Consider the following 22997-nt stretch of genomic DNA (forward strand, 5'->3'; position numbering starts at 1 on the left):
ATCTAGAGTTTATGTCTCTGCTGTGAATTTGCAACTAGTTCACTCGAAATCAAGCCCTCTGTTGTTATGTATAGTAAATGTTCCTAGCTTTCTGTCAATTAATACACTCCTGGATAACACACAATTAGCTCTGTTATTCCCATGCCTGCAACCATACTCCCCCAACTATTAAAAGAACTGTGAGTAGACTGTTAACAAACAGAAAAACCTAGAATATTCTTCTTTCACGTTCATAAGTATTTATTATAATGGATTCAAAGCTTTTGTCAGCTACAGTAAAATAGCAGTACAGTATTTGCAAAAAAATTTGCCATTTTGAATTCTGAAACATGGGTTGGATAATTCTCTCAATTTATATGCTCTGCTAATTAGAAGAGGAAATACAGTGACATCCGACATATTGCAAATACTTGGCATCAATGTCTTTTTCATATATCAACTATTACTGGAACATTGCTGAAAGCATTTAAAAAGATAATCTTTGTATTCACTGATGGTGTCAGTCAGCTCCAAATTAAACTGATCGATGGTCACTTAACGAGTATCATTAAGCAGGAAATACAGTAATGTATATGAAGAGGAGAAAAAAATTAATAAATCAGAAATTCCAGCATAGTGATTGAAGAATCTATATCGAATGATATGCTGACAGAACAGTAATGGAGTAAAGAATGCAGAATTAGCTCTGATCTTTATAATACAATGCTCATAAATTTCAAAAAACGTACTCACTGATATTACATTCTTTTCCATAGTTCAGATGTTAGGTGACGCTCCATTGGTGGCAATCTCAACCACAGGGACCAACTCTGAAGAAATAAATTGAGCAAGACTTTGACTGGGGAGTTGTAGGGAAGTGGAGTTGGTAAGAAAGGAAGTAAGAGAGTTGGTGGCATATGCTAATCATTAGCAATTCAATAAAAGAACCAAGTTCAAGGCATGTGACTCTTATTCAATGACAGATTATTGCACTCCCTTAAAGATCAGTAGCCTTTTTTTAACTGCAGAGACGTTCAGGCCTGTGGCTCAATGGTAACACTGTCATTTCTGAGTCAGAAGGTTGTGAGTTCAAGCAAATGGATTAGAGCAGTAAACCACGCTGACCCTCCACGAAAGAATAATGGTGTGCTGCATTGTTGAGGAGGTGTCGTTTTTTAGGTAAGACATTAAATTGAGGCACTATATATCCCCAAAATGGACATAATATTACAGTTTGAAAGGCCAAGTGGTGAAGAATAGGGTTGTCACTAATCTTTATATATTTGTTTAAGTATTTATTTTTAAAATTAGAAATAACAAGCATATGTTTCTTCCCCATGGTTTTATTTGGTCTCATTTATTAAATAAATGTATTTATAATCAATCTGTTCAGACACTGGCTCAGTGGTTAGCACTGCTGCCTCATATCACCAGGGTACCAAGTTTGATTCCACCTTGGGTGACTGTCTGTGTGAAGTTTGCACATTCTCCCTGTGTCTGCATGGATTTCTTCTGGTGCTTTGGTTTCATCCCACTGTCCAAAGGTGCAGATTAGGTGGATTGGCCATGTTAAATTGTTCAAAGTGTCCAGGGATAAGCAAGCTAGGTGGATTAGCCATGGAAAATGCAGGGATACAAGGATAGAGTAGGGGGGTGGGTCTGGGTGGGATGCTTTTCAGAGAGTCAGTATGGACCCAATGGGTTAAATGGCCTGCTTCCACACTTTTGGGATTCTGTGATATTAACAGCACATCTCAGGGCAGTTGGATCTTGAATTTAAACTTTTCTGCTACAAGAGCCCCTCTGTTCCTTTATGAATGAATGGAAATAAATCCCCAATTAATGACCATAACCACCATATATTTAAATGGAAATAATGTGTAATATACACGTTACACTACTTTGAAGAAGAGCAGGGTACCTGATGTCTTAGCCTACATTTGTCTTTTAATACTGTGAGATATTGTACTATAGGTCTCTTCACTAATCCACTCACCAGTGCTTTTTATTTACTTATTCATAACTCTTTACTAACCCACTTACAAGCAAACACCGCGTTCCTCTTTCATTTATTCATAGCTCCTTACTATAACATAGTTTCATTCATTCATTCATAAAACTGCAATTCTGTAGTATATTTTACTATTACAAGATAGACCAAATTGAAACAACTCATTCAAACATTACTGCTTTTTCACACCTTCAATTCTTATCAGCCTTTGCTACAAGCAGTGTTTAGGCCTATTTATCTCTGAATAAGCGTGGCATATTCAGAACAATATCATCCCCTCATCATGTCTCCACGAAAGGTTATAATATTAATCAGCCCTTAACAACCAACTCTCGGACCTGAAACACTACACAGTTTCCCCAATTAGTACCTACTTATTAAATACCTTTTAACTAGGCAGCTATACCTTTAAGACACTAACTGTCAAAACAACACATGTGAAATAGCATGAATGAATGAAACTCACACTGGCAAATACTAAACAGAGAGAGAGAGAGTGTGCATGTGAGTGTGAGTGCATGTGAGAGAGTGTGTGGTTGCGTGTGTGAAAGCTTGGTAAAGTGTGTGTGTGGGTGTGATGGGAGTATAAGCCTGAGAGAGGGTGTGTCCATGGGTGAGAGTCTGAGGGATGTAGGTGTGTGTGCATGACAGAGAGCATATGTATGAGATAGGATCTGCATGAGTGTGAGAGTTTGTAAGAACATGTGTGTATGTGTGCTTATGTGTGTGTGTGAGGGGGTGTATCATGTAGTTGGGTCACCTGTAGTGTGACATGAACCCAAGGTCCCAGTAGAGGCCATCCTCATGGGCACTGAACTTGGCTATCAGCCTCTGCTCGGCCACTTTGCGTTGTTGTCTGTCTTGAAATCCACCTTGGAGGATGATCACCCAAAGATCCGAGACCGAATGTCCCTAACCACTGAAGTGTTCCCTGATTGGGAGGGAACACCCCTGTCTGGTGATTGTTGTGCAGTGTCCATTCATCTCATGGCGTCTGCTTGGTCTCGCCAATGTATCATGTCTCGGGGCATCCTTGCCTGCAACATATGAGTCACATGAGTACCTGCCGCATACACCGTGGATGGTGCCCCCACACGTGTCTTACAGTGATTTCCATGACAGGGTTGTACGGTGAGAAAGTGAGGAATGCACATGCTGGAGATCAGAGCTGAAAAATGTGTTGCTGGAAAAGCGCAGCAGGTCAGGCAGCATCCAAGGAGGATCGACTTTTTGGGCATAAGCCCAGGGTTGTACAGTGTTGTGGTCGATGTTGTCCTGAAGGTTGGGTAGTTTGCTGTGAACAATGGTCTGGTTAAGGTTTGTCGGTTTTTTTAAAGGTGAGAAGTGGAGGTGTGGGTAAGACCTTGGTAAGATGCTCATCCTCATCGACAATGTGTTGCAGGCTGCGAAGAACATGGCATAGATTTTCGACTCCTGGGAGGTACTGAACAACCTAGGGTACCCTATCTGTCTCCTGAGGAGGCCATTACAGTTTCTTGCATGTGTCCAAGAATGAGACAATTACTAAAGAGAGTCCATAGGAAGTCTGATGGTGTGATGAAACTTGTTGATATGACTGTGTAGTTGTTTCAGTGACTCCTTGCTATGTATCCAAGGGAAGAAAATGTCATCAATATATCTAGTATATGGTGTTGGTTGGAGGTCCTGTACAGCAAAGAAGTCTTGTTCGAACTTGTGCATGAAAATGTTGGCATATTGGGGTGCAAGCTTGGTCCCCATGGCTGTTCCAGGTATCTTATTGAAGAATTGGTTGTCAAAGGTGAAAACGTTGTGGTCAAGGATGAAGCGGAGGGGTTTTAGGATGGTGCTCGGAGATTGGCAGTTGTTGGTATCGAGTACTGAGGCTGCTACTGTAATGCCATCATCATAGGGTATGCTGGTGCAGAGTGCTGAAACGTCCATTGTGACGAGGAATGTTCCCGTTCGACTAGTCTCTGGGTTCAAATGAATCTCTTGAACAATATAAAGAGTATAAGAGCATTCTTAAGAGGGCAGTCAGGAAGGCAAAGAAGGGATATGAGATAGTCTTGCAGATAAATGTAAGGACAATCCAAAGAGATTCTACAAGTAAATTAAGAGTGACAGACCAACTGGAGAGCGTAAGGCTCTTTAAAGATCAAATGTGTTGAACCTCAGGAGATGGCAGAGATGAGTGGCACTGTGGCTCAGTGGTTAGCACTGCTGCCTCACAGTGCCGGGGGACCCGCATTCGATTCTAGCCTTGGACGACTGTCTGTGCGGAGTTTGCACATTCTCCCTGTGTCTGCATGGGTTTCCTCCAGGTGCTCCAGTTTCTTCCCACAATCCAAAGATGTGCAATTGGCCATGCTAAATTGCCCATAGTGTTAGGTACATTAATCAGAGGGAAATGGGTCAGGGTGGGCTACTCTCTGGAGGATCGCTGTGGACTTGTAGGGCCAAATGGCCTGTTTCCATTCTGTAGGGAATCTAATCTAGATATTAAATGAATGTTTTGCATCTGTTTTTACGATGGAGAAAGAAATGGAAGCTAGAGAATTCAGTGAAGTAAATATTAATGTTTTCAAAACAGTTCACATTACAGAAGAGGAAGTGCTGGAGGGCTTAGAAAATGTGAAGGGAGAGTGGATAAATCTCTGACACCTCCTCTAGTGTATCCTAAGATGTTGTGATAAGGTAGAGAGAAAAATGTGAGTCTTGTTACAGAAATATTTGTCTCATCTATAACTACGGGTGAGGTGGTGGATGACTGGAGAGTGGCTAATGTTGTGCCTTTGTTTTGGAAGGGATGTAAGGAAAAGCCTGGGAATACTTGATCTGTGAGTCCTACTTTGGTGGTGGGTACTTTGTTGGAGGCGATACTGAAAGTTGGATTTATATACATTTAGAAAGGTGAGGACTGATTAAGGATAGTTAGCATGGGTTTGTGCGAGGGAAATTGTGTCTCACAAACTTCATTGATTTTTTTGAGGAAGTAACCAAGAAGATTGATGAAGGCAGAGTGGTAGACATTGTTTACTTGGACTTTAGTAAAGTTTTTGACAAGGATCCACATGGTAGACTAATTCATAAAGTTGGATCACGTGGGATTCAGGGTGAGCTTGCCAATTGGATACAAAATTGGCTTAACGGCAGGAGACAGAAAGTGATGGTGGAGGGTTTTTTTCAGGCTGGAGGCCTGTACCAACAGTGTTCCAAAGAGATCTGTGCTGAGTCCACTTTTATTTGTCATTTATGTAAATTATGTAGATGAGAATATAGAAGGCATGGTTAATAAGTTTGTGGATGACATCAAAATTCATGGTATAGTGGACAATGAAGAATGTTATGTAAGATTACAAAGAGATTTTGATCAATTGGGTCAATGGACTGAAGGGTGGCAGATGGAGTTTAATTTAGATAAATGTGAGGTATTGCATTTTGGTAAAATAAACAAGGGCAGAACTTTTACAATTAAAATTAAGGCCTTGGGCAGTATTGTAGAATAGAGAGACCTAGGGGTTCAGGTGCATAATTCTTTGAAGTTTGTGTCACTTGTAGACTGGGTGGTTAAGATGATGTTTAGCATGCTTGCCTTCATTGCTCTGACCTTAGAGTATTGGAATTGGGACACCTTGTTGAGGTTGTACAGGATGTTGGTGAGGCCTCTTCTGGAGTACTGTGTAGAAGGTGAGGATTGCAGAATGCTGGCGATCAGAGTCAAGAGTGCAGTGCTGGAAAAGCACAGCAGGTCAGGCAGCATCCGAGGAGCAGGAGAATCAACGTTTCGGGCATAAGCCCTTCATCATTCCCAATGCTGCCTGACCTGCTGTGCTTTTCCAGCACTGCACTCTTGATTCTGGAATACTGTGTCCAGTTCTGGTCGCCCTGTAATAGGAAGGATGCTTTTAGGCTGGAGAGGGTTCAGAACAACTTTAGGAAAATATTATCGGCAATGGAAGGTTTGACTTATAAGGCAAAGCTGGATAGGTTGGGACTTGTTTCACTGGAGCGTAGGAGGTTGAGGAATGACCTTATAGAGATTTATAAAATTTGCTTTTAGAAAATCATGTTGGGTTTAGATAAGGTGAATGGCAAGTGTATTTTCCATAGGGTGGGGGATTTCAAGACTAGGGGGCATATTTGTGAGGTGAGAGGAAAAAGATTTTAAAAAGAAATGAAGGGCGACCTTTTTACACAAAGTAGTCCATGTGTGGAATGAACGTCCAAGGAAGTGGTGGATGCAGGTACAGTTACAACATTTAAAGGACATTTAGGTAGGTTCATGAATAAGAAATATTTGGAGGGATATGGGCCAAGCATAGGCAAAAGGGGCTAGTTTAGTTTGGGATTGTGGCCAGCATGGATTGGTTGGACCAAAGGGTCTGTTTCTGCTCCTAACACCATCTTACCTGTAAATTATTCAAGTTTGGTCATTGATTAATTTATTGCCACGTGTACTGAAGGACAGTGAAAAGTTTTGTTTGTGAGCAGTACAGACAGATCATGGTAAGCAAGGACATACAGATCATAGGGTGAAAAATATTTGGACCAAGTGAGGCATACAGGCTACGTCGCACAGGATGTGCATGAGGCAAGATCAACATTAACAAGATCAACATAATTTGAAGATAGAGAGTCCTTTCATCAGTCTAATAATGGCAGGGAAGAAGCGGTTTTCGAACATGCTGGTGCGTGTGGTCAAGCTTCTATATCTTCTGCCTGATGTAAGAGGTTATACGTGAGCATTACTGGGGGTGGGAGGGATCTTTGATGATGTTGGCAGCCTTTCCATGGCAACGAGAGTTGTAAATGGAGTCCATGGATGGGAGGTTGGTGTCCGTGATAGTCTGGGCTTTGCGCACAAACTTCTGTTTTTTCTTACGGTCCTGGGCAGAGTAATTGCCATACCAGGCTGTTATGCATCCAGTCAGTTTGCTTTCTATGGAGCATCTATAAAAATTGGGGAGGGTCCTTATGGACATGCCAAATTTCCTGAGCCACCTGAGGAAGAAGAGGCATCGATGTGCCATCTTGACTGTTGCATCTATGTGGGAAGTCCAAGACAGATTATCAGTTATTGTCATTCCTCGGAACTTGATGTAGATGGGGGCTGTTCTCCTCCTTTCATTCTGAACTCAATGATCACTTCTTTAGTTTTCAAAGAGAGGTTGATATCATTGCACCTCATCACCAAGCCCTCTATCTCTCTTCTGCATTCTGACTCATTGTCGTTTGATATCAGTCCTACCATGGTGGTGTCATCAGCATCTTGTAGATGGCGTTTGTTTGGAAATTGTCAACAAAGATGTGGATACATGGAGTATAGTAGGGGGCTGAGAAAGCATCCTTGGGGGCTCCAGTGTTGAGTGTTATCGTGGAGGAAGTGCAGTTGTCTATCTTCACTGATTGAGGTCTATGGGTCAGGAAACTGAGGTTCCAGTTGCAGAGGGCGGAGCCGAGACATAGGTCACAGAGTTTTGAGATCAGTCTGGAGGTGTTAATGGTGTTGAAGGTGGAGCTGTAGTCGATGAGCAGGAGTCTGATGTACATGTCCTTGTAGTCCAGATGTTCCAGGGATGAGTGCAGGACTAGAGATATGGCATCTGCTATGGACCTGTTTCATCGTTGGACAAATTGCAGGGGATCAAGGCAGGCTGGAAGACTGGAGTTGATGTGGGCCATGACCAGCCTCTCGAAGCACTTCATGATTAAGATGGTCAGAGCCACTGGGCGGTAGTCATTAACACACATTGCATGTGCTTTCTTAGGTACTGGGATGATGGTGGTCTGCTTGAAGCAGGTGGGAACTTTGACTTGCAGGAGAGTGAGGTTGAAGATGTCGATGAATACCTCCGCCAGCTGGTCCACACAGGATCTACATGCATGGCTGGGGACTGCATCTGGGCCCCTCGTCTTCCTTGGGCTGATCCCAGGAAGACTGATCTGATGTCTGCAGCGATGACAGAGGGAACAGGTGTGTCCTGGGTTGTTGGGGCATGTAACACCACACTGCTGGCATTCTGCTTGAACAGAGCATAGAAAGCACTGAGTGCATCCAAATTTGTAATGGTAACACCACATTCAAAAACACAATCTTGGTACATTTTCACTTGTAATAAACAAAGTTTTTCATTTGCATATAAAAAGATTTTGTATGTAAACATCGTGTGTATATACCAATATAAATTAAAACCTTCAAAATAACTGCTAATTTCTCACTGCTGTGTTTATACATAAATAAAAAAAACTTGAAGCCAGCAGCTGCAACAATTACAGTGAACAAGTGCTGCAAGGCCACCACGCAACAGCTGAGGTGTTGTTCCACATCGGTTGAATTGTTAATTGAGATAATGATCTCTATATTTAAACATGTCCCAGTGCCCAGCTCAACTGCATTTTGTGGAAAGTTAATTATGGCTTGGTGCACGGGGACAAAGTCCCTAAATCTGTAGCAACTGAAGGCGGAGTTATGGATCTTGGGTGCCCTTTGTAACCTGATGAACAAGATTTTGATAAGGAATGCCAACTGTTGGATACGTAACTGGGTTTTGTGTCGGTTATATCACTATAAATGCTGCTTTAACTGCAAGGTTTTTTTATATCGTCAGCTGTGAATATTACATTATTTTGTTGCGACTGATGGCTCTCATCAAAGAAGATTGACTGATTTCCATTCAGGTGACAGCTGCGGAGACAGGTTTTTTGAGTATCCTAATCTGTTTGTGCAATAATGACCTGGTTCTCTGGTACATTGTACATCAGTGGGCTTCTGTTGTAATGCAAAATAATGTTGCACTATGTCTTTTCTCATCAGCAGGTGAAATATTTTGGCTAAACAAATCAAATTTCTTTGTTGAAACTTCGTATGTGATTCCGAGAACATAAATATAACCTTTCATCTCCTCAAACAAGTTGCAAGTTGAGTGCTTTTAAACTTGGAGTCCTTGGCTCATCTAAACTACAATAGATCGTTAAAGGGAAGCCCATTTAAAGCCCTTCATGATCATTTAAACTGGTATCACTTCCAGATCCTGGACAAAATAGGGCAATATACAAGCCCACTGTGTTCTCAGTTCTCTATCTCTTCATTATAAAGTAGTAGATTAACAAACTGGAATATCAGAATAAACTATTTTATATGATGGCAGTCCATGAGATCTTGAAATTCAGTGGATAGTGCCCGTGCCTCTGAGCCTGAAGCTCTGGGTTCAACTTCCAGGAGAATTTGTTGGTTATGGATGAAGAATTCATGATGTGGTTCATACAGATTGATAATTGTCTTACTTGTCCTTTCAACGTTGCCCGAAAGGAATATTTGAGGTACACAGCAATCTGGTAGGAAGGCTAATTGAATGTTAGTCTTTTTGCCGGAGGATTTGAGTATTGTTGCCACAGGTGGAGCACAATAATGGTTCAGTAGACTTATTGCAGGATCTTGGAATCATATGGTAGAGAAGAGGCTGTTCAGCCCATTGAGACTTTACCACCAAAAATATACTATTATACATTAATCTTACTTTGCTGCATGATGCCTATAGTTTTGAATGTTATGGCACTTCATGTGTTCATCCAAGTACTCTTTAAAAGGTTGTGAGGTTACCTGTCTCAACCAACCTCCCAGGTACTGCATTCCAGACCCATACTGGGATAGCAGGACTTTCCTATGAAGAGAGATTAGGTAAACTGGACCAGAATTCTCCAGAATTTGGAAGACTGAGAGGTGCTTTCATTGAAACATATATGGTGAAAGAGATAGGCAAGTAGTTGCAGGATGTTTTCCCTGGTTGGAAGTCGAAAACTAAGGGAGACGGATTTTTTAAAAATTCAATAAGTTATGAATCTCTGGGGTAGAAACCTGAAGAAGCTTAATCTTTGACAAAGAGTGTGGTGCTGATAAAAGCACAGCTGGTCAGGTAACATCCAAGGAGCAGGAGAGAAGACTTTTTGGGCATAAACCCTTCATCAGGAACGGTATATGTCCATTATTAGGTTGCAACAGCAATATTGACATTGAAAATCAAATATATGATTTTTGAGATTCTTGCTTTATAGGTTGTTGCAAGTTCCTTGCATTCCTGATGATGGGCTTATAGCCTAAATGTCAACTCTCATGGTCCTTGGACACTACCTGACCGACTGTGCTTTTCCAACACCACACTCTTCAACTCTGATGTCCAGCATCTGCAGTCCTCACTTTCTCCTAGCTTAGTCTTTGAGTATGTTTGTGGTAGAGATGGGTAGATTTCTGAATATCAATGACAAAGAATCATGGAGGTAAGTGTGGATAAATGGCATTGAAGTGTTGGATTCACTATGATCTTATTAAATGTCAGAACAGGCTCAGCGGGCTAAATGTGCCTATATTGCCAGGAAATAATCAAACAAAAATGTTGCCATAAATGCCATATAATTAATGAACCCTTGAAGGGCTGAATTGCCTACTCCCACTCTTAATTCCGAAGGAATTCTTAATTTAAAGAAAGGTAAGCTTAAATCAGCAAAACGTAATTTTTTTTAGGTTTATTAACAATGAGCTGATGAATTGCTGATTGACAGCAAACCAGGCCCTGCAGATTATGTCCTAAACTGCAGATATATTTAATGTTTTCCCTTTGAAGAATACGCAAGGACAGGGCTTAAAATAAAGTTTCAATTCTACTGGAGTGGCTGGTGGAGCTGAACATTTTTGCATGTACCCACATGGGGTTCATATATTAGACTGCTTTAGGGTCAAAGCCAAAGAGCCATTTCCTAGTTACCCCTGGGTTGCAGGTAAAGATGTTTTCACACTGAGTGTTACAGACAAGTTAACAATGGAATTAGGGCAAAGGAACTTGCATCAACCTATACATGGAAAATCTCAAAAATCATATATTTGATTTTCAATGTCAGTGCTGCTGTTGCACCCCAGTAATGGACACAAAGTCATCTTACCTAACCTCCTTCAACAGTTCAGAGACTGGTCCTTCTAATTTTTTTTAACTTTAATTTTATGGACTCATTTTGTGTTTCTAAACTGTGCATTTGTGTTGCAGCACAAATTTTTTTCTCATGTTTAGTAATTAATAAACTCATTCTTTCTTAACTCAAGAAAGATTGACTAATTTAAATCCGTTTTAAAAATTTTTTTTGTTGAAAAGAAGATTTCTTTTTAATAAAATTACAAACTTATAACAACAATAAACCAACAACCACACTACTCTATTAAAAAAACACCAAACAGAATGAAACTATACTAATATACAAGATAAACATATCAGTCAAAATAATACAATAAATCCACACTCAGCATCATGAAACAATAGCTTTCAACCTTCGAGAGTGTTAACACCCTCATTTATTTGAAATTCTTCATATGGGAACACCAGGTTTGCTAAACCAAGCCACCATGGCTATAGAACATAGAACAATACAGCGCAGAAAGGCCCTTCGGCCCTCAATGTTGCATCGACCTGTGAACTAATCTAAGCTCCTCCCCCTACACTATCCCATCATCATCCATGTGCTTATCCATGGATTGTTTAAATCTCCCTAATGTGGCTGAGTTAACTATACAAAGGTCCTAATTAAACTGGCAGACAAATCTACTTCTAGGTAACCCAAAGAGAGCTGCCATGTCTTATAAAAATTTTCAATTTTTTGGTGCACCATTTTGTGAGGAGGTCCAGGGGAAGATGTTCCATGATTAGTTTGCGCTAACCCGACAGACCCAGGGGGTTTTCAGACACCCAGCACATCAAAATGATTTTCCTCACACAAAAAGTAAGAATATTAAGTTTTCTACCATGTGTATCTTAAGAAGATAAATTGGGCAGGACCAGGAGAAGAGAGACCAGGTCCATCTTAACATCGATCCCCATGACCCTCACTATTACCCCTGCCACAGCATTCCAGCACGTATGAAGTCTGTGGCAGGACCAATGAGTACTTATTTTACACATGGGACACATTGAAAAGACAATCTGAGGCCAGATGGACCCTGTGAAGAATCTTCAATTGCTTGGCATGGGTCCTATTACAAATCAAAATCTTTTTCGCATTCCCACAAATATCCTCTCATGCCTAAGAAGGGATATCAGCTCCTAACTGTCTCTCCCAAACTATACGGATGGTCGCACAATCTCATCCGCGGGACCATCCCCCAACAGATGATAAAGAGTACGCACTGAGAGAGTGCTCTTGGCATGAAGCATCATCTCCTCTACATTAGATCTGGAGAAGTCAGTCACAAGTATAGTTTCTTTTTGGATAAAATCTCTGATCTGGAAGAAACGTGAGAGGTCTCTGCTAGGTAGTCCATAAACACGGATTATTTGGTCAAAGGATATCATTATTTCCCACTCAAATAAATCACCCAAAGAGGAAACTCCACTAGCTGTCCAGAGTTTAAACCCAGGGTCCATTGTTGCAGGCTGGAAACCTGGCATACTAACAATGGGGGTAAGAAAAGATGCTTTAGACGTTTTACCCCCACTCTGCCGCATTGCCCTCCACACTTTAACACTATTAATAATTATTGGATTAAGGCAATATTCTGCAACTGTTCTAATTTTGTCTAGAAATAACAAGCTAATAAGAGGACACTTTGCCTGGGACCATATTGACACCAGGTCCTCACAGGCCCAGTCACTTGCAAAAGATAAAAGGGAGCTTAATTGATATCTTTTTATATCCAGGAGGTCCACTCCCCCTAGCCCTTGGGGTAATTGCAATTTGGCGAGGTTAATAAGGGGACACCTATGGTGCTAGGTAAAAGAGCTAAACCAATCATTAAGTCTCCGAAATGCTTGCCTGGAAAAAATCAAAGGGAGCATCCACATAGGGTACAGCAAACGAGAAAGAACTTTCATTTTGATAAGAGCTACTCGATTTAAACAAGATATTGGAAGGACCTCCCATCTTTGAATTGATTTTAATTTTGTCAAACAAGTGGACAAAATTAGCCTTAAGTAGCTGATCGAAGATGGGAGTATCAAAAAGGCCTAGATAGAGAAACCCTCCCTGTGACCACTTAAAGGGAAACCGTATCCAATGTCAGATACTCCTCCAAGATCCTCTGATATAGGCATATCCTCCTATTTTGAAAAATTAATATTGTAACCTGAAAAAGAGCCAAATGAATTGATACACTGTATCAAATGAGTGACTCCCCTTAATGTTCCAGGTGTTCCATTTAAGTACACAGTTATCAAGATGCTCTATGACAACCTTTGAACTCCTATGAGGAAGAATTTGACTTACAAAACGCTGACCATAAATAAAAACAGACTAATGAAGTCTAAAAACCACAGGCAGTATAACTACTATACCTAACAGACTAACAAAACTACATCTACAAAAATCAAAAAAAAACCAAGTACAAAATACAAAAGGAACTTGATGGGGGATTCTACCCCCTGTCCACAAGGGGCACTTACACCTCCCACCTACACCTCCATTCTTCCTTCCAGCTTGAGCTGCACCCCAAACCCAAGCAACAGCAAGAGAAAAAAAGGAGTAATATAAACAAATAAATGTTAAAAAGTGAGCATTCTGCCCATCCCTAACTATACATTTACATCAATTAACATTGGAAAAAAAATCCAATAACATGTTCTTTAAGAAAAAGATATGAGTACAAAAAGCAGAGGAAATAACATTATTGTTCATACCCTTTAGTCCATCCAGTCTATTTTAAAGTCTCCAGAAAGGTTTTCGCTTTTTCTGTGGAATGAAATGATAGTACAGAGCCCTCATGAGTAAAACAAAGCACCGCCAGGCACCTTACAAAAATATTGAATACCAAGGTCCCTCAGTTTTCTCTTAATCTCATCAAATGACTTTCTTTTATGGATCACGTGGCAGAAAGGACCTGGAAGAATATTATCCTGGATCCCTTGTAAGTCAAGGCCTGTGGATCTTTCCCCAGCATTCTGGAAGCTTCCATAACTCTCTGCTGGTCCCTGTAGGACTGGAATCGCATCAAGACCAGGTGGGGGTGTTGGTCTGGGCTGGACTTGCACGCTTTAACCCGGTGAACTCTGTCAACCTTCACCCGGCTGCCTCGGCCTCCCAAAGAAGAAATCACAGCAGCCACTCTTCAAAAAGACCTGCCGGCTGCCTGCTTTCTGCTCCCTCTGGCAGTCCAATGACATGGATATTCTTTCTCCTATCTCTATTTTCAAGGCAGTCGACCTGTTTGGTTAAGGTCTGGCCCTGTTTCTCGAGGACCTGGATCCGCTCTGTCAAGGACTTGATCATGGTCTCCGACGTTGCAGTCTACTGCTTGACCTGTTAGATAGCTGATTCCATCGCAGCTGCAAAGGAAGCTGCAGCTGCCATCACGGTCACGGGCGCCATTGGCGCATGTCCAGTGTGTTGGGACTTAGTGAAACGTTTCCCATTAGTCCTCCTCACTTATCAAAACAAGACTTAAGCAGTTCCACAACTGCTTAACAGCGATTTTTTTTTCTGAAAACAAACTTAAGTTGGGGGTGGCAAAAACACCATTACACCTGGGTTAAGGTGCAGAGCTCAGCAAGGCAGACCTTTCAATTCACTGCCATCTTGGATCCCCCTTAAATCCTTTTTAAAGCATATGGCTGGTCACAGGTCTACAGTCCAAAAAATAATTCTCCACCACCACCTCTATCTTCTAACTTTGAGATGATTTTGTATCCAAGTAGCTAGCCCTTCCTGTAAGCCATGTGATCTAACCTTGCTAACCAGTCTACCATGCTAAACCTTGTGGAGTGTCTCACTGAAGTCCACATAAACAAAGTCCATTGCTCTGCTTTCATCAATCTTCTTTGTCACTTCTTTGAAAAACTCTAACAAATTAATGAAACATTATTTCCAACCCAAAGAGTCATGTTGACTATCTTTAATCACTACTTCATTTCATGAATAAAATTGATGGCTAAGAGAGATCCAGAGTGCTTCAGTGTTATTCTACTTATTATTTGTCTGGATATGGTTAAAAGAATAAGGAGAATTTCACAAGTGGAACAGAGAATGAAATGGCTCAAATCCCAATCACGAACATATCCGCAAGATATGAAATTAGGGTCACCAGAAGGCATGAAATACATTTTGTAAACTTAAAGCCAATTATTCTTAAGCTTGATCAAAAAGTTGAAAATGTAATTGTTTTATCTGATGAAGAAATTGGCGGAGGGGGGTGGTGGTGAGTAAAGAAACTGAAAGCTTTTCTCTTTTCATAAAGATTCACCTGACTTTAGGGCACCAGAGCTGCTTGTCAATGTAAAATTGCGCAGACATATGTGTCCATGAAATAAATAAATATAATTTAACCAGTTAACCCCCCCCCCCCACCCCAAACATTTGTCTGATTTCAGTCATCAACAAATAATGTTGTTGATTCTGCTGTTGCCCAGTTACCTGCACACTCTGGGTTCTGCCAGTGTCTTTCAGCTCCAGTACTCATTGCAGCCTTGCACAAGCAAAGTCAAAGTGGTTGGATTTCAGAGGTAAGGTTACAGTGATTGTCTGTAACATTTAGACTCATAGAATTATAAAAATCTGTACAGCATGGAAACAGACCCTTCAGTCCAACTTGGCCATGCCAACCAGATATTCTAATTTAATCTAGTCCTACTTGCCAGCATTTGGCCCATATCCCTCTAAACCTTTCCTATTTGTGTACCTATCCAGATGCCTTTTAAATGCTGTAATTGTACCAGCGTCCAACACTCCCTCTGGCATCTCATTCCATACGCGCACCACCCTCTGAATGAAAATATTGCCCCTCAGGTCCCTTTTATATCTTTCTCCTCTCACCTTATGCCCTCTAGTTTTGGATTCCCCTGCTCTGGGAAAAGACTTTGTCTATTTACCATAATCTTGCCTCTCATGATTTCATAAACCTCTATAAGGTCACTCCTCAGCTTCCGAAGCTCCAGGGAAAATAGCCCCAGCCTATTCAGCCTATCCTTTTGGTTTAAACTCTCCAACTCCAGCAATATCTTTGTAAATATTAATTGCACCCTTTCAAGTTTCACAACATTTTCCCTATAACAAGGAGACCAGAATTGAACGTATTTTTCCAGAAGTGGCTTAACCAAAGTCCTGGACAGTTGCAACATGAATGGTCTGCAATTCTAGTCTCCTTCCTATCAGAAGGATGTTGTCAAACACGAAAGGGTTCAGAAAAGATTTACACTGATGTTGCCAGGGTTGGAGGATTTGAGCTATAGGGAGAGGCTGAATAGGCTGGGGCTGTTTTCCCTGGAACGTCGGAGGCTGAGGGGTGACTTTATAGAGGTTTATAAAATCATGAGGGGCATGGGTAGGATAAATAGACAAGATCTTTTCCCTGGGATCAGGGAGTCCACAACTAGAGGGAATAGGTTTAGGTGAGAGGGGAATGATATAAAAGTGACCTAAGGGGCAACTTTTTCACACAGAGGATGGTGCATGTATGGAATGAGCTGCCAGAGGAAGTGGGGGAGGCAGGTACAATTACAGCATTTAAAAGGCATCTGGATAGGTACACAAATAGGAAAGGTTTAGAGGGATATGGGCCAAATGCTGGCAAATAGGACTAGATTAAATTAGAATATCTGGTTGGCATAGCCAAGTTGGACTGAAGGGTCTGTTTCCATGCTGTACAACTATATAATTCTATGAGTCTCAATTAAAAAACATCTGGATAGGTATATGAATAGGAAGGGTTTGGAAGGATATGGGCCAAGTGCTGGCAAATGGGACTAGATTAGGTTCGGATATCTGGTTGGCATGGATGAGTTGGACTTAAGGGTCTGTTTCCATGGTATACATCTCTATGACTCTATTTCAGTGAATATGGTTAATAATAAGCATCAAATTTAAATAGTATGGGAGTTTTATTTTCATCTTTATTCTCCATAGTTGCATTTTTAAATGGAACACAGATTGTTGTTTTTAATATTATAAACTACAATGTTTTATTATTTACAGCCTTTCAGTGGAATCTATCTAAATAATACTGAGCAAGGCATATATCACTGTGTGTGCTGCAATGCTGCACTGTTCAGGTAAGCCACCAAAGCAAAGCCATATTGTCTGTAATCAATATTAGATGTGGGTATATCTGGTCTTTCAACGTTTATTCTGGAATGGTTAAACAGAAATAACCATTTTAAAGTCTGCAGGTGTGTGTCAAGAACTGAGAATAACTATGCATTAATTCAAAGATACCCAAACGTTTTGTCTTTTGTAGCAATGTTGGATGATTATCATATTGTCTTGAGGGTTTCGTCAGAGATTAAATCAATGTACCTGTTGACTTGCACCTTTCAGAAATAGTGAATATTGACAGAGCTTGCAGGTTGATTTTAGGATTTACCTACTAGTGACTTAATAATGCTGAAATGAGCCATTTCCAAAGCTAGAAATCCATGAAATTTAAACAGAATAAACCGGCAAGTATGGAATAAAATGCAAATGGGACATAAGGCAGAGGTACCTGATGTGGATACTCCTGATTGCTCCAGGTATAAATGGTAAAGAAGCTTGTCCCAGACAGAATACCTGGAATCACAGAATACACTTTCCAAAAGTAATAAAAATCTAAGGTGTGGATTCTCCTATTTTTAGACTAAGTCCGAGAGCAGGAGCATTTCCAGGGTGGAAGTCCTCAGCCTATTAAGATAAGAAAGCCAACCTGATCTTTTGGCTGATTGGCTTTCTAACAGAATTAGGACCTCCAAGCAGACAATCCAATCAACCAATCAGGGGCTTTTTGTTTATTGGATGTCATGACTGGAGCAGCATTTATTGCCCATCCTTAATTACCCAGAGGGCAGTTAATAGTTACCTACGCTACTGTGGGTCTGGAGCCACATGTAGACCAGACCAGGTAAGGATGACGCATTAATGAACCAAATGGGTTTTTCCTTGATAATCAGCAATGGTTTCATGGCCAGATTTTTATTGAATTCGAAATTCATCATCTGCCATGGCAGGCTTCAAATCCAGATCCCCAGAACATTATCTGATTTTCCGGATTAATAGTACCATGAGGCGATAATACCACGAGGCTATGGCCTACGTCTAGATTGGCTGCCAGCCAATAAGAGGTTAGCCATTACAGAACTCAGCAACATCAGAGTGGAGGCTATAAATGCTGCTGGGTCACCACTGCCCTCAGAATCCCTTAGTGGAGGATAACCAACAGGGAAGGTAATCTTTTTTGGAGGGAATGGTTGGTTCTAGTTCTGGGTGAGAGTTAGAGGAAAGCAGAGATTTGGCAGCAAGGTGAAAATTGGCACATGGCAGCTGGAGGAGGTCGAGATCCCTCATTCTTGCTCAAATTATCAAGGGAACAACCCCCACCCCACAGGAAATAAGCAAACAACCGGCTTGCACCGGTTTACCAGTGAGGTAGATCCAGTCTTTCTCATTCCATGTGGAGCTGACTATGGCACTTCTATGTCCCTTAATTGACCACTTAAGGGCCTCAGTTGGTGGCCATGCTGGAAGATCAAGTTTGGATCTTGCTGCCCAGAACTTAATTAGAGAAAGATCATGAAGGTGGGTGGGTTCTAGCCCTCCATCTCTGAGCCTGAAAGATTGCACCCTAAGAATCAGATTTGCCGATCTGCAGTAGTTATTGCAGATACTTAGTTTTTCAATGAAATTTTGCTGCCTATGTCATTTTACTGTTTCTCTGCATTTAAAATCATGAATGACAGTAAAAAGAATGAACTTCACAAATAGATTTTAATGCATTTTAAATGCCTTGCTCTGTTTTATCTTAATATTTCTTTTTAAAGATTTGTTTTAAGCTAATCTAAATTAATTTAAAGATCAGCAGAAAATTCACATTGGTTGATGTTTTGTTTTTTTGACTGAGCAAGTGTATGGAATGTTTGATGGATGCATATCCAGGGGAATTGGTGCTAATATCAATGAAATTGAAGTAAAACAGGTTTTCTAGTTCCTATCTTCCAGTTTCAGTCCCATTGATTTATTAGTTTTACCTTCCTGAAAATTCCTGACATGAAATGCTTGGTCCTGATTGAAGAGAAGCTGGCATCATCAAGAATCTCAAAACCAGGAGATCCAAGATGGCGGCGACCCAGCAAGTCTGAGTCTGCAGAGCTCTGCCCAAGACTCAGGCAAAGTGGGGTGCCCGCCCTTACTTCACCTATAAAAATACATAAAATAGTTTTTGCCCAGCGCTCGTGGCCATTTTGCATCAAACTTTAACACTTCGGTGCTTTTTAAAATAACTAAGGGCAAAAACTCTCGCAGCTTGTAACAGGCAGGGGGACACCCCCACCCCCCCACCCCCACCCTGGCAGCAGCAGAGACGTCCGCGGCCACCTCGGGGGATGTACCTGCAGAGGTGAGCCTGATCTTGGAATTCATTAAAGTCCGAGAGAAGATCGATATGTCCATCAATGAGACCCGGTCCAGGTGGGAGTTGATCTTGGTCATGCTGCAAAATCGAGGTCGTCGGAAAAATATTCAGTTACTGGGCCTTCCCAAACAGGAGGAGGAAGGCCAGCTTGTGGATTTTGTGGAGCAATGGCTCCCACAACTATTAAAATTGGAGTCGGAGCTGGGCAGGGTGAGTTGCTGTGCACAGGCCCAGGTTGGACGGTTCTAGTTTGACTTCACTGTTACAGGGAAAAACAAATGTTGCTGGAGGCCTCCAGAGTCCTGGGGAAGGATCCCCATGTCACGAAGTACGAGGGCTCCAAGATAATGTTGTTTCAGGACTTTTCTCCGGTCGTGGTCCGCAAGAGGAGGGCATTCGACGAAATGAAGATCTCTGAGACTTAAATATTCAATATTCTATGCAATATCCAGCAACGCTGTGCTTCAGTCATGGAGGATCTGTATATAACTTTGGATCACCGGAGAAAGTTAAAGAATTCCTGGACGCTGTGAGATAGACTGCGGCACTTGAACTGTATGGATAACGACTTTATTTTAACCCCCCCCCCCCCGTCTATCCTACTTCCTTTTTCCATCTTTCTTTTGTCCATCTTTCCCGGGGGGGCTTGTTCCTTATTATTTCTTTGGTTTCTTATCTACAGCTCATGCGGTTTATTGAATGATTGAGGAACATTACTGAATGGGGTTTTCTTTCTTTTTTTCTTATTTAGTTGCTTAATACGTGTTGGGATTGTAATCTTATATATTTCTATCTTGTGTTGTTTTGATAAGCGTATCTAGGTGATAGTGTAAGGGGTGGGTGGGTTACTCTCTTTTAACTCCTGTTTATAAGATACTAGAACTTACTTACTTTATTTTATAATGCCTGGACCGAGGGCAGGGCCCTAGCTGGGAAAGGTTATGGCGAGGTTATTGGAAGATAATAATGCCCCCTGTGAGCAAGGGAGAAAGTCTTCTTTTAAATAGACAGATTCCAGGCTGAGTTTTATAAAGAATTTACAGGGGAATTGGCTGGATCACTTTTAGATATGTATAACTGTTCACATAGTCAAGGCTGCTTCCCGCCTTCGCTGAGAGAAGCAAATGTCTCTCTCATTCTTAAGAAGGGAAAGACCCCCGAAGATTACTCTTTGTATAGACCCATATCCTTGTTAAATGTGGATTTTAAAATTCTCTCAAAAATGTTAACATTAAGACTGGAGAGGGTTTTACCATTCATTATAAAAGAGGACCAGACAGGGTTCATAAAGGGTCGCAGGTCAACTAATAACATTAGAAGAGTCTTAAATATGATACAAGTCTGCCAGCAGGGAGCGATACCAGGTTTAGTTGTCTCTCTAGATGCAGAGAAGGCATTCGATCGGGTAGAATGGCCATATCTTTCCTATATGCTGGAATGGTTCAGTGTTGGAGAGGTCTTTACTAAATGGGTTTCAGTATTATGTAATGATCCCAAAGCAGCGGTGATCACCAATGGTTTAAGTTCAGATAGCTTTAGTGTTGGCAGGGGCTGTCTTCAGGGTTGTCCTGTCTCACCATTATTATTTACGTTAGTGATTGAACTGCTGGCAGAAGCTATATGAACTGACCCTAACATAACCGCTCTGGAGTTTGGATCGGGCAAGCACAAAATTACTCTCTATGTGGATGATGTCCTCCTTTTATTAAGTGATCCTTTAACATCTGTGCCATGCTTAATTCAAGTGGTCAATCTATTTGGTATGTTTTCAGGCTACAAAATCAATTTTATGAAACCTGAGGCCATGCCGTTGGGAGGCCTTGCCAGTATATCCAATTTTCTGGACGCATCTTGTTTTCCCCTTTGGTGGTCACTAGAAGGTTTTTTAGGTATTTTTATTACTCCGGTATTTGGTCAGCTATGTAAAGCACTTATTAGAGAAAATAAGGCAGGACCTTCAATGCTGGGAAGATCTCTCAATATCCTGGCTTGGCAGAGTAGCCTTAGTTAAGATGAATATTCTACCTCGCCTTTTATACCCTATGAGAATGCTCCCCTTGATGCTGCCTAGACAGGTGCTGCATAAGCTTTATGGTTGGCTTGGCTCCTTTATTTGGAATTATAGATGCCCCTTTATCAAATTAGAAAAGCTGCAGCTTCCACAAGGGGAGGGCTTGACTTTCCAGATTTCAGGAGGTACCAGTTGAGCTCCCTATTATCTTATGTGGCTGATTGGGTCTCTTGGGAACCACAATCAATCTGGTTAGATCTTGTCCCCTCATCAATCTACTATTTATGGTCAAGATGAGAGTTATTATAGACAACTGTAAAAACCCTATTGTATTAAATACAATCAAAGCCTGGAGGATAATGCGACAAGATGAGGGTAACCTGCAAAAAACCTCCCCTTATACCTCCGTAGTGGGAACATCGGGATTCCAGGGCTGACCGATGCTACATTCAAAACTTGGAAGTTCAGAGGTATCTCCTGTTTGGGAGATCTGTTCGATGGGGAGGTCATGATGTCCTTTGAGCTGCTACACCAGAAGTTTGGACTGCCTAACAAGGACCTCGTTCGGTATTTTCAAATACGAGACTTTATACAAAAGAAGACCACACTGATAGTCAATCCTTAAAATCAGATAGGGAAGGGAGAGTGCTTTGGCCGATGGGGCTGCCCTCGGTCAGTACTGTCTACCACTCACTATGCAATAAGGTATCGAAGGACATAGAACCGTTATATAAAACCTGGAATCAAGAATTAGGGTTGGAAATCTCCTTAGAAATGTGGGAGGACATCTGGGAAAATGCCGGGAAGATCTCCATCTGTAACAGAACTCAGGCTACTCAATTAAAGATACTTCACAGGGCTCACATGGCACCTGAGCAACTTGCAAAGTTCAAGTCAGGAGCATCCCCAGTATGTCCTAAATGCAAAATCAAAGTTGGTACTCTCACGCATTGTCTGTAGCCATGCCATAAGATCCGCAGGTATTAAGACAGAGCAGCAAATGCCTTGACAGAGATTTTGGGTACGGAGATTGGATTGGATCCAGTGTCCCTACTTTAGGGCTCTCCAAATTTTCCCTCTCTGGATGTACACTGGAGGAAATTATTTACTATCCTTTCCTTTTGTGCGAGGAAAAATATTTGAGTGAATTGGGTATCTGAAGGTCTCCCAGGACTTTCAAATTGGCACAGAATAGTCATGGAGTATATCACCCTTGGCTTCCTTACGAATATGTTGCTCCAAAAAAAGGAACTATTTTATAGAACATGGCAACCCTTTTTGAAATATATCGACACAGATATTTCGGCCATACTGTCCAGGGCTTTTGTTTAGCCATGGTAATGTTTCCGGCTGGTTCGGGGACCCCCGGGAGGAGGAATCCTGTATAAATATGTGTTTTGTTATGACTTGAGAGAATTTATTCTGAGCATGTATCTAGTTATTTATTTGCCTTTCTGTTTATTATTAGTAGTGTATGATATCCTATTTTATGTTCTGGTTGTTTGTAGAATAGATTATAGTTAGTTTTTTAAAAAAATTATATTGATGTGGTTATTATATTGTAAAGTGAAATATAATAGTTTGTATTATTTTTGTAATTTTGTAAAAATATTAAAAATATTCCTTTTTAAAAAAAATCTATTTAAAAAATCTCAAAACATTTATGACAT

At 41.1% G+C, this 22997-nt stretch overlaps 2 protein-coding genes across 2 annotated transcripts in view; one reads left to right on the forward strand and one right to left on the reverse strand.

Annotated features, from left to right (window-relative positions):
• The window catches only part of msrb2 (methionine sulfoxide reductase B2), a 48177-nt gene that overhangs the window by 21366 nt on the left and 3814 nt on the right, over positions 1–22997 (forward strand). Inside the window, exon 3 of the mRNA XM_072575972.1 lies at positions 16910–16986. Within this exon, the coding sequence (XP_072432073.1) occupies positions 16910–16986 (77 nt within the window). The remainder of the gene's footprint in view (positions 1–16909; positions 16987–22997) is intronic.
• Positions 5925–22997, reverse strand: part of LOC140480708 (sperm microtubule associated protein 1-like) — a 29681-nt gene continuing 12608 nt past the window's right edge. The window contains exon 3 of the mRNA XM_072575970.1: positions 5925–7992. Coding sequence (XP_072432071.1) covers positions 7592–7992 — 401 coding nt within the window. The 3' untranslated portion in view covers positions 5925–7591. The remainder of the gene's footprint in view (positions 7993–22997) is intronic.

This window comes from Chiloscyllium punctatum, chromosome 8 (assembly GCF_047496795.1).
Source record: "Chiloscyllium punctatum isolate Juve2018m chromosome 8, sChiPun1.3, whole genome shotgun sequence".
Classification (NCBI taxonomy): Eukaryota; Metazoa; Chordata; class Chondrichthyes; order Orectolobiformes; family Hemiscylliidae; genus Chiloscyllium; species Chiloscyllium punctatum.